At 40.8% G+C, this 13226-nt stretch overlaps 1 protein-coding gene across 1 annotated transcript; it reads left to right on the plus strand.

Annotated features, from left to right (window-relative positions):
- Positions 1–984: 984 nt before the first annotated feature.
- On the plus strand, positions 985–4205 carry LOC147455498 (uncharacterized). The gene is made up of 7 exons (XM_086515278.1): positions 985–1025; positions 1109–1172; positions 3017–3055; positions 3161–3607; positions 3719–3838; positions 3966–4027; positions 4112–4205. The coding sequence occupies exons 1-7, from the start codon at positions 985–987 to the stop codon at positions 4203–4205; spliced, it is 867 nt and encodes a 288-aa protein (XP_086371404.1).
- The last annotated feature ends 9021 nt before the right edge of the window (positions 4206–13226 follow it).

A 13226-nucleotide genomic window follows, 5' to 3' on the forward strand; every position in this document is an offset into this window, starting at 1 on the left:
TAATAGAGGTCGGAGATGGAGATGGAGAGGGAGAAGAAGAGGGAGCTTGGAGATTGAGAGGGAAACAGGCCCGCGCAAAAGAGGAGGTCGATTTTGAAATTTTGGCATTCAATTTCGCGGGGGCACGAAGGTGTCCCCTTTATATAAAAAAATCTTCTTGAAATATTACCGTGAGTATTATCGTGTAGGTTACCGCCAGTATTACCGCAATTATTACCACGAAAATCTATGACAGGACATTAAGGTTACGCCGACTGACTGCATGACCTGTTGTACCCACTACCCTCTATCTTTAATGAGTGTCAGTCATGTCAGTACAAACATTCTTTATTTTTCATATTCTTATTTAATTTTTTCTTATTTAGTGTGTAGTCGTGTGCACAAGACGATTGGGATGACGTGGGTCTGCCGGTTGGCACGGAACGAACTCGATGGTTGGTGGAGCAATTACCATGTCCATGTACGCGATGTAAGCGTGCAATTGCACGGCTTCGACGTATATGCTTGGCTCATGTGGATGATTATGGGCTATGGGACGATCCCAGAAAACGCGCTCGAATGGAAACTAGCGATCCGAGGGTTTTGGCATCCATTGATGTCGCTCCCCATTGGAGTGTGATCGGGGGCGGATGCGGGAGAAGGACGGAAGAGCAATTGCACCAGAAAGCAGTCATGGGAGGGGGGTCACACTCGCCGTCCGATGTGGGTGGGTCCACATGAGCGCATGCGCATCCTACATCCACCACATATGGGGATCTCCCCACCACCCCGCCCCACATGGAGGTGGAGGAAGATCATTTTCACAATATGGTTGAGGATCTTCTTGCACGTGAGGCGGCGAATGAGTGTGAGCCTGAGTGTGCATGTGAAGAAGCTGCCCAAAAAACCAAAGATTCATTGCTAGAGGCAGCACACACCGCTCTTTACGAGGGATGCTCCTACTCCATATTACGAGCGTCTCTTGAGATCTTCAATATTCAAGCAATGTTTGGATGGAGCAATGCAGGGGTCGATGCACTTTTGAGGTAAGTTTAAGTGTAATAAGTGTTAGTTGTGACTTTTTTTCGTGGTTATATGCAATAATGAGTGTTCTTTAATTATGTCATAGGCTATTAGGCAAGATGATGCCTAAAGGAAATCATCTTCTAGAAAATCGAAGGAAGGCACGACAGGTGGTGACAGGTCTTGGGATGGATTATGATCGCATACATGCATGTGTCAATGATTGCGTGCTATTCCGCAATCAACATGCAGGCCTTGATGCTTGCCCCGAGTGTGGAGAATCAAGGTACAAAGAGGGAATGCAAGGAACCACAATACCTTGCAAGGTTCTTTGTCATTTCCCCCTCATTCCCCGCATCAAGCACATGTATTGCACCAAAGGAACAAGCGAGCTTCTTACATGGCATATGACAAATCGCTCCACCGATGGGGTTATGAGAGTGCCGGATGACTCGCCGGCATGGCAACACATTGAGCAGACATGGCCGGAGTTTAGAGAAGAGCCTCATCACTTGAGGCTTGGTCTGGCTAGTGATGGGGTAAACCCATTTGGGCATCGGTCTACCTCATGGAGTACTTGGCCAGTGGTTGTTGTGAACTACAACATTCCACCATGGGAGTCAACCAAGAAGTGGAACATTTTGCTCTCTCTTCTAGTCCCAAGAAACCACAAGGTGAAGAACATGGATGTATATTTAGCACCTTTGAATGAAGAGCTTCAAGAGCTATGGAACGGCATAGATGTTTTTGATGTATCAAGACCACTTCGTGATCGGTGCACAATGATCAAGTGCATTCTCATGTGGACCATACATGATTACCCCGGGCTTGGAGAGATTTTTGGTAATCTTTTCCTTTGTGACGCTCTTTAATGTCTTTGCATTGGTTACTTATATGCGGTTATGTCTTTTGTTTTTGTAGGACTATCGACATCTGGACATAGGCCATGCCCAACTTGTGGACCCTCACTCGTGACAGAGAGACCCGCTCTACTTGGTAAGGTGATCTACCCCAATAAACATCGCTTCTTGCCGCCCACACATCCATCTTATGCTCCACTATGCAATGGGATGGAGCCACTCCATTGGACCATGGCCGATTGGGCAAGACATTGGAACGAGCATCACAGCACATTGCCTCCTCCCAATGATCCACATAGGGGTATGTCTAGGTACTCTATTTTCTTATCACTACCCTATTGGGCTTCATTAAAAATCCAACACCTATTGGATCCAATGCATGTGTTCAAAAATGTTGGCCAAGCTATATGGGATCACATAGTAGGCAAGAAAGATTCATTGGGGGCTAGAGAGGACATGAGGGTCATAAGGAGGCTCCCTCCTTCGGCCACACCTCGCATGGGGCCTCGGGGGAAGATGGTTCTTCCAAAGACACCTTGGATTCTATCAAGGGTGGATCAAGAGTGGATGAAACAAGTCATTGCATCCATCCGTACTCCAACAGGTTATATGCGTTCGCTCAAGGGTGCCTTCACTAAAACTAAGAAAGGAGGATCCACACAATTGTATGGGCTCAAATCCCATGATTGACACAAGATTCTTCAGGTAATGTGTGTGTGTGTGTGTGTGTGTGTATGTGGTTTAGGGTTCTGGATACTAAAAAGTATTTTTGTTTGTGCAATAGTTTGTGCTTCCAATTAGCATTAGTGGATTTGCGGACATGAAGGTAAAGACTGCAATATTCAAGGTGGGAGAAGTTTTCAGGTATAGAACATTTGATCCTCCCTCCTAAACTTTACTTTGAAAACTAACTTTAGTATGAAGATTATGAAGGGTTTTTTGGTTATAGGTTTGTGATTTCCAAAGAAATCGAAGTTTCAGCCATTCCAACAGCTCAACTTCTAGCGATTGAAGCAACTTGTGCTATTGAGGATGCATTCCCACGTTCTATCCTTGTTAGCCAAGTTCACCTATTGCTCCATCTTGTTGAGGAGATAGCCATTTGTGGTGTGGTTCACTCAAGGTGGATGTTCTTTCTTGAGAGGTTCCTAAAGACCTTGAAAGACTTTGTAAGGCTACGATCACAACCAGAGGTATTCATCGATCTTAAGCGTTAAACCTTATTAGGATTGGATTGTATTCACAACGCTTTTTATTAGTTACTTTAATCACTAATGGTTTCATGTACATGTGTTCAGGCAAGCATGGCAGAGGGTTGGATTGTACAAGAGGATTTTGTGTATGTCTCTCAATATCTTTTCACAATAGACCCATCATTGCCTCGTTTAAAGACGGAGGAAGAGGATCCAAAAAAACACACAAACATTCCAAGTGGGAAAGGTTCTCTCTTGATTTTGGATAGGGAATTTCAAGCCATAGTCAACAACCATTGTCTACTCAATGCTCCCATCATGGGAAAATGGGTGGATATGTATGTGGAGGTGCGTACAATGAGAGAAAGGGAGAGGGAAGCATGGAAGAGGTCGCATGGCGGTAAGCGAGCACCTCCCTTTCCTAAAGATCTTGCCAAATACCCTGATCTAATTCCGGCTGGGTGGATACACAATGCCATGACCAAGGCCAAGGCACAAGGAGAACAAATAAGCCCTAAAGAATGGGAGTACGCGCGAGGATGTCTACCAAGGGTAATATAGTCAATGTGTTTAGTGTGTGTGTGCGAGTGTGTGTGTGTGTGGGTGTGTGTATGCGTGTCACCTCTCTCTCTCTCTCTCATCTATCTTGATTGGTTTTTGCAGGCCTTCACATTCAACTCTATGTGGTCCGAAGGACGTCATTTTCGAACCCGCAAGATAGATGAGCGTCGAACCACTAATGATAGTGGAGTTATGGGAAACTTTGACATGACAACAGGAGAGGTGAGAGAATGTGGAACAATAGAGAGGATAATCAAAGTGGACTTCAGAACATTTCACAAATATCTCTTTGACTGCCGATGGTTTGCGGGTGAGGTTAAGAGACATGAGAATGGACTCTATATGGTAGACTCCGGGCAATTTCATCGTGGGAAGACCGACAACTTGGTGCAACCTAGTAGTTGTGAGCAGGTAAAGTCCATGTGCAACTCACTAAAACATTATATGATACATACAAAACTGCATTCATGTTGGCGTTTTCTCTATGACCTACAGGTGTTTTATGTGCCTTGTATGTATCAAAGACGACTATGGTATGTTATTCCAGTCACACCACAGAGCAGATCTATCTTTGCAGATACGAACATAGAGACTTTGGCAGATCCCACCAGACCATCTCAAGAAGACGCCAATGACGATGATGAAATTGAGGTCGAGGAGAACCAACCATTCCCAATAACCAACCATAGTGAGGAGGAGGACGAGGATGGAGAGGATGATGATGATTCAATAGGATAGGCTATAGAGGATGAATCAATAGATTTATTTGTTGATTTAGCTACCATGGGGTTGTACATGGATGTAAGCACTTGTAGAGATCTCTTGGAGGATGAAAATTAATAAATATCTTTTGGATTTTGACTTCTTTCTCTACTTATGTTGTACAAAAGGGCTATTTGTTTATGAACTCAAGACAATACAATTTTGATCATCGTTCGCTTGCCATTTCCATATGAATGCATAGTTGACATAAGATTTTGAGGTGGAAACAAAATATTTTTGTTTATAGAATCTCATGGAGTACAAATGAGTAAAGTAGGAGAATCATACCAATAGATGAGGCAAGCAAAGAGAAGAGAGGTACTAAAAATCCCAATGAGAATGGGATTTCTTACACTCCGTGCAAAAAGGGGGTGACAATACAATTTTGATCATCGTTCGCTTGCCATTTTCATATGAATGCATAGTTGACATAAGATTTTGAAGTGGAAACAAAATATTTATTGATATAGAATCTCATGGAGTACAAATGAGTAGAGTAGGAGAATCATACCAATAGATGAGGCAAGCAAAGAAAAGAGAGGTACTAAAAATCCCAATGAGAATGGGATTTCTTACACTCCATGCAAAAAGGGGGTACCAATTTCTGAAAAGTAACAAAATAGAATAGGATTTATAGAAAGGGAAAAGTGGGAGAGCAATGGGTCACTTGGATTCTTTTCTAGGTGCGGTAATCTGTGCATTTATTTGTGCGGTAATACAGGCGGTAATTGTCGCGGTAAAGCTGGGGAACGCGCCACCGGGTCTGCACCATACACTCTCTCTCTTTCTTGAAGCTCTCTCTCTCCTCTTATGCCGTAATGTTGTGCGGTAACAACACCATTCTCCCATAGTGTATGGTTTGGATTTGACCACTTTGAGAGTTGGCGAGCAGTACGCGTCGCTTGTTGTGCCGACATGCCGTGTGCCAGAGACTTCATGCACTGAAATGCATTAACAGCCGCTTGTTGTTGATCATCAGGCAGTGATTGGGTGCCAATATCTTGTTCTTGATCGACCATTTTCTCTTAGAGCTGCCATCAACAGAGTGGCAAATATTCAATATCATTGGCAAATATATATTCTCACTCATTGGGACACTGCACGGAATCCACTAAAAACCACCACTTCAAATGCGACTAATTGAACCACAAGACAAATTTGAAATATTGACAGTTAAATGACAAATTTGAAATGATTAAATATAATTGACTCAATTAGGTGAACCACTTCAAACCAGATAATACACTTCAATAAAAATTTGAATACACTTGACAAGACATGTATATCATAAAAATGTTTAAATCGGATAAAATGATGGTGCAAGTTCAACAAGTGGACGTTGCATAGGATTAGGGTATGTCTTTAAATGTTCTTTGAAAAACATCAACACGTTAGAAGCATTCCTTATTTGGTCCCGATCTTTTAACTTCATCCAACAATCTACTTTAATTCGAATAGCCCTCATAACATCTTCGTCCGGGCGGTGAAAAACATCGTCTGGAAAATAAAATTTTATTGCTGCACTCCAAAAATTTGCCAGCATGTTGAATAGGTATCCCAATGCATAAATGTCGCTGGCTTTTGAGTATGCATCTGCGCACCGTGGATCGTATAGTTCGGGAGCAATCCACGGTCACTTATCCATCTCGGCTTCCCTGCTCTCTCTACATTCAAAACTGCTTCGTCCAACTATGCGGTTGGAGACACATAATTATTTGCTACACGCTTAGCAGGTGTTCTCAACATCATACCCCTATCAATGATATTGATGCGGGGTTTATTGGTGCGAGTAAAGTCCAACATTATGTTGAACGGGTGCACGTCATTGTGCACTATACCGGCTTTGTGGGCAGCCGCAACGCTGTCGATTAAGGCATGACCAATTTCCGGCATCTGCTCGACCACTGCTTTGATCCGCACCGTATCTATCTCGCTTTTACAGGGTTGTTTGCTACAGGAAATGACCTCCAGCCGTGTTGTAGCATGTGCATGTGTCATCTGAACAATCCGTGGGCGAACGGTAAGCGGCACATCATGTCGCCCACGGTACCCCCATTGTAGTATGGGAATATCGTGATCCAAGAAGACTTTGTAGTAAACCCAATGCACCTTACAATGGAGGGGTGAAGTGTTTGCATTCCCTGCTTTGTTTGAAAGCTGTCAAATTTTGCCTCACTCCCTCCCTTGTAACATTTTCCCACATATGTAATGTGGTCTGGAAAAAATGAGATGCCTTTGACAGTGTACAATGTGCACACACCGAAGGAGCCAGCTCCAATCCTTATACCTTCTACCAAGGCTTCGTGAGGGATGCCGACAAGATGAGCGCACTTTGCATTCAAAACAGTGCACATGATTGTGCCGATGCCGCTGGCATCGGATCGACCTCCCAAAGCGGCTTGTGCATCTTGTGCCATCTTCAATCTCCTGGGTAAAGCTGCTTGGTCCTGCGCTTTCACACGCTTCATCTTTACCTTCTCTTCTTCCCACAATTTATCCCAAAGCTCTAACTTTGAAATGTCGCAAGCAGGTGGGATATCTTCCTTTAAGTCTCTGCAACATACTTTCATATTGCCCAACATTGTCCTGACTTTATGGTGGGGGTCAAATTCTCGTATCCCAGCTGGACTCAACAACTCTTATTGGCCTTCAAGTCGCAACCTGCGCTTTGTGTTCTCCCATATAGCGCTAGTGATTTCTTTGATGTAGACATCGCTTTCACTAATCTGCAGTATGCGGTCAGCTGCACATGATGAGATTGCCAAAATACATTCTTTACGAATGGCACACATAATACATTTCTTTTGATATGGCGTCATATTTGCATTGGACAATACAAAAATAGCATATCAAATACAAATTCATGGTTGCGAATGACACTACCACTCTCACACTATCTCAAGTAAACTCTTAACCACCACTTGAAGACTTTAACAAATGTTATGGAAATATTGATAAAATTTGAATATAATCTTTACTTAAAATTGTAATCTGTTACACGTGTAAAAAGCAATTCAAACAAATGTTTTATAAGAACTTAATTCAGATCAAACAATATATGTTAACTGTCTTTAACATTTCAGCATATATTGAATTTTGTAACTTATATTTTTCTCCGTGCGCACATACTAATTCAAACAACCACACACCGACTTAAAATCTTCAAAACATTTAAAACATTAGAAGTATACAAATTGGACTAGCAAATTGTGCTCACACACTTTTTTACATAGCATTTATGTAAATGTACCAATCAAAAAGCGATGATAATTGATGCTCTTTAAAAAGATATAAAAGAATATTTAACATGCAAATTGTATGAATTTAGATTTTTGCAGAGAATTTATGTAAATGAAGCATTAAACTAGGGATAATCCTTTAGAGTCTTTTAAAAAGATTAAAAAAAAAATTTAAACATGCAAATAATAATTTATATAAATGGAACATTTAAAATAGCGATGATTGTTAAATAAAGTATTCTATATAAATGACACATTTAAAATAGCTATGATTGATTAATAAAGTAACACTAGATGAGATGTGTATGGGGGTTGTGTCTTGCACAGAAATCCTGGCTATGGCGGCCCAAGTTGTGGTAAGCATGCTACTTTATGTTGTCAATGTGGCCCAAACATGGCCCAAGTACTCAAGAAAAACTATTTTAGAAAACTTTACCAAACACGTATGGTAAATTTTAGTGATAAATTGACGATATATAAAGGTTTTTGGTATAAGAGTGAAGCATTAGAGATGGCAAGAGTCCCGTTTTGCACCACCTCTTCTTTAACCAAAACAAGAGTGTCTTTAAAAGTGAGAAGACCTGCCAGGATAGCCCCAATACTTTTCTTTACCAAAAAAGTGAATTGAAACTCCTGAAGCTCAATAACCCATCTCATCTCACAGTTTTTGTCATATTAGATTTATTGAACAACTGGGGAAGCAATGAATAACTAGTGAGAAAGGTGAATGACTTTTTCAGAGTAGTGTTTGAATTGTCTACAAGCATAAACCATACTGGTCAGCACCACTTCAATTTCAAAAAAATCTCTTTCATGAGGAGTCTTCACTCTGCTAGCATAATGAACATGCTTTATATATTGAGGTTCCTTCCCCTTTGCAATAACATAGCCCCAATAGCATCATCTCCCACTGATGGGTTAACATAAAACTCCTTTTCCCAATTAGGAGCTTGCATAATGGGAAGTGTACTCAAAACCTCCTTCACTTTATCAAAAAATCGTCATAGTCATGAGACCATTCCAAAAGATCATTCTTGACTGTCTGTTGTAAGGGATATAATAGCTGCAATGCCAAAGGTATGAAGGGAGAAATATATTTAACTTTCTGTATGAAAGTGGCCAATTTTATGGTGTCTTATGGAGATGACAGCATCAACAAAGCCTCCACTTTCTCTGGATCCGCTTCAATTCCATTTTCTGATATCACATGTACAAGAAACTTCACCCGGGGTTGTGCCAAATGATATTTTTTAGGGTTTAGCTGACCTCCACATTCATCGTACCTTGCAAAAGTCATTTCAAGCTTTATAACATGTTCTTTTCTTGAACTGTATACAAAAAAATCATCTATGAATCCTTTGACAAACTTCCCAAGGAATGGGGTAAGGACCCAATCCACCTTTCTTTCAAAGGTTTGAGGCCCATTTGTTAACCCGAAAGGAAGGTAGAAAAATAAAAAACAACCCCATGGCATGATAAAAGTAGTATTTTTCCGGTCTTCAGGAGCAAGGATAAGTTGAAAATATCTTCAATAACCATCACAAACGAGCCAGTGCATCTAACAGTTGATCAATAAAAGGAAAAAAGTAAGGATCTTTCTTAGTTACCGCATTTAATGGCTTGTAATAAACAAAAACTCTCCAACACCCATCTTTCTTTAGAGTGACCACTACAGGGCTCACCCATTCAGCATTATTCACAGGCACAATGAACCCTGCATCCAAAAGCTTATCCACTTCTTCCTTTAAAGCATTCATTTTCTCCTTACCATCCTCCTTAATTTTTGTCTTACTAGTTTTGCCCCTTCAACTAACTCGATCTTCACAGGATCCCAAACAAAACCCCTTATTTCCTGATATGAGGTAATAAAAATATTTGGAAACCTATCCAACATTGCTAAGTACTCCCTTCTTTCTCCTTATGTCAAATCAGTACTCAGCATATTCTGAATTAACTCTTTCTTCACTGGCAGCTCTTGTTTAGGTTGCATGAACTCTTCCAGATGCTCTAAACGACTTGAAGCATTTATATTCCCTGATAATTGCAACACTTCACTGAATTCTCTCTGTTCCTCATCCAACAACAAAAATGACACTTCATCCTGATCACTAGAACTCGAAGGAGTGCTATTTTCTGAGTCTTTAGAACTATCATCACTGGTAGTTTCAAATTCATCATTCTCACTCACATCTTCAAGTGCCATAGGTTGTTTGGTAGTCATATCAAATACTCTGTTTTCACCCTTCTTGCCATACACACAGATTGTGCCCTTGCGCCAATCTTGCAGGGCACCAACAACTTTCAACCAAGGTCGTCCCAAAATGAGAGGAAAAACTCCCAGACTAGCTGGCATAACATGAAAATTTACTATAACCTTTATGTTAAAGACTTCAACTTCCAAATTCTTGATCATCCCCAAACATTTCACCTTGGCATGGTTTGCTAGTTGAATCCAAAACCTAGAGCTTCTGTATATAATGAGACTCAGTCTCTCGACACATGACTGTGTGATCACACAAACTTGAGCACCTCCATCAATATAGGCTTCTCCCGTGCCCACACCTTTGTGCGGAGCATTCACCACCACAGGTTCGATGTCGGGTAACTCTCCCACAGACAACACTCGGACTTGTCCATGCTTCAGCTCTTTTTTTGGATTCACTAATGACTTCCGTTTAAGTTTGGGCACCATATTCATCAACTACCCAAAAGTGCAATCTACTTTCCTCCCAATCAGGTCTTCCTTTAAACTGTAAGCTGTTTGGCCTTCTCCCAAAGGCAGATCTACCACTTCAAATCGTCTGCAAGGTTTTCTCTTCCTTTTGTCTTTTGAATCTTCACCCTCTTTCTTCTTCCCTTTATTTTTGCTAGGCCCTATCGCAGCATAGCCTTCCCTCTCTCTTTTTCCTACTGGCAATACATCTACTTCTTTCTTTTCAACCCGCACAATACCCACATGACCACCAGAGGTTGAGGCTTGATTTTCTTGTTTAGTACCTTGATCCCCTGTATATCCAATGCATAATCATTATCCCTGTTAGGAATATTCTAAGGAAGTGAAAACATATCACCTCCCATCCTTGTTGTCTTTGAACAATAAGTGATAATATGACCAAGTTCACCGCAATTATAATAAGTGGGGATGAACCTTCTCTGTGGCTTAAAACCGCCTTGTCCACCACAACTAGCATTCACATTAGATTGAGCTTCACATGCCTGAGCCATTCCTCATCCACGTTCATGACCACAACCACAACCACCTCCACCTCCAAGAAAATTAAGTCGGAATTCTTGCATCATGGTCCTCATGTCTGGCATATTTTGTTGTAGCTGTTAGGTATAAGCATCCCTTTGAACAGATTTTCCTCTAGCTTCTGCATGATTCTCCTCCTTTTGGACACCATTATTTTGCACAGAGACCGCTTCCCCATATTCATTAAGTATTTGAGCCTTCCATTCTTTCTCTCTAGCAATAGCGACTGCCTCCTCCAAGGCGACCGGTCTTTTCAGCTCAACTTTGAACTTCAGACTTTCTTTAAGGTTTGCGACAAAACGTTCCTTCTTTAACATGGATGGAGGAATATCATTTTCCAAAGCGCGGGCCCATTTATCCCATAAACGGGTGAACTGCATGACAAAATCATCAACACTTTGATTAACCCTCTGAGTGTCCCCCATAATTTCATGCCAAACTTCATCAGGTAATTCAATGGATCTGTATTGTGCCAGGAACCCCTTCTTCACAGATTGTAATCCAAAACTACCCCTGGATTTTGTGCCTGCATCCACTCCTTATAATTGTGTAACCAAGCTTTTTCCTCATCCTGTAAACTATATTGTAGCAGGCGCAACACTATATCTTGGTCTAGTATATTTCTTTGTAAACAATTGACTTCCAACTTTTCAATAAAAGTCTATGCATTCTCATTCGACAATCCATGAAATTGTGAAAACTCGTTTGCCATGTTTGATTGCCACAAAAACACTTAATGTGACGTCAAAAACTCAGGGGATGTCAATGGATCCCTCCAGTACCTCATCCACCTCACACTGGGTAATCCGACCCCCATTGCTTGGCTTCACAAAACCTCACGACCCTCCAAAGGCTGCAATCCAATTACACGGTGTCGTGTTGTGACACGTACATAGTGGGAACATATGCTACAAGATCTATCTTGTAATTTTCAGATACATAATTATCTCTCCTATAACGTACATATGCATATTTAAGTATAATAATAAGCCTTCTATCTCATCCTATTATTTTTCACAAGGGTAAGCTATTCTTACTTTACCATCAGAAAATACTATGGGAAAAGCATCAATAGCTCCGCCTCTTTAACTTGGGGCAAAAAGCATTGATTCTTTATTTCTACTATCTCATCATCATCTCACACCCTAGTTAGATCCTATATCTAGGGTAAACTCCAATATATACATATTCTATGTATTTTTCATATTTTTCTTATATTTATTTTTAAATAGCTACTAGGAGGGAGTCAAATCCTAGTGGGACACTAGGTGGCATGATTTCAAAGATACACTTATTTAAATGCATTATTGCAAGCATGATTACAAAACTTTGTCAAGGAGCAATGTCATGCTTTCATATGGCATGAGGTGTCCTTTGGAATCAAATGAAAATCTAGGCTAAGGGGACCACAGGAAGACTTTTGCTGCCAGAAATGGACCCTATTTTGATAATTTTTTTACACAAGGTTCCAGTCCGAATTTGAAAATGATTTTAAAACAAAAATCGTAGCTAATGAGCTGAAGTTTCTGCCCATATTTTTACTTTTTTATTTGGAGTCACGGTTGAGGAGATATGGTCACAATATTGGACCCCAATCATCCCACATCATGCAGGGACAGCTCATTTCCAACTTCTCCAGCTACTATTCACACTGGCTCTTCTCTTCTTGTGTAAACCCTTGGGGGTTCCCTTCACCTATAAAAGGGGACCTCTTCTTCCTTGAAAATAACTCAAGCATTCAATCCATTGATGAGAGGAATTATTAAGGGAGTGAGTAGTAATGCCTAATTGTACTTAGCCATTAACATAAGCCCAAGCCTACACTTTCTCCTAGAGGAAGACTAGTCATTCTTGTACGCTATCCTTGGAAGATCAACTCTAATCAAAGAAGGTCTTGGACTTGGCGTATCAATCAACGTTGAGTTCTCCCCTCTTCTTCTCTCTCCATCAATAATGGTGTTGAAGGGTTTATCAAGTAAGATGTGTTCTACAATGATGTTTTCTTGATTTCTTGTTGTTTTCTTTTTCATCTCTAATCCAACATATATATATATATCTAATCTCATATCCTTAACCAAATCTATCTCTTTCACTCTTAGTAATTCATCCTTTCTACAAATTCTAGGTTCTCTTTGCTACAGGTACATCTCTCCCCGCAGTATCCTTATTGCCAGGTACATCTTTGTAGGTAACCATGGGTGATCATGTTGAGCAATAGGGTATGCATTTTGACCCATCAACATTGCAAATATTTCAAGCATTTGCAATGTTCATGCAATAACAACATGCCACTGAAAGAAGGTAGATTTCAGCAACAAAGTCCATACAAGTGGTCGTCAACAGAATGGATCAATTC

Source organism: Adiantum capillus-veneris, chromosome 6, assembly GCF_014529385.1.
Source record: "Adiantum capillus-veneris isolate H3 chromosome 6, ASM1452938v2, whole genome shotgun sequence".
Taxonomy (NCBI): domain Eukaryota; kingdom Viridiplantae; phylum Streptophyta; class Polypodiopsida; order Polypodiales; family Pteridaceae; genus Adiantum; species Adiantum capillus-veneris.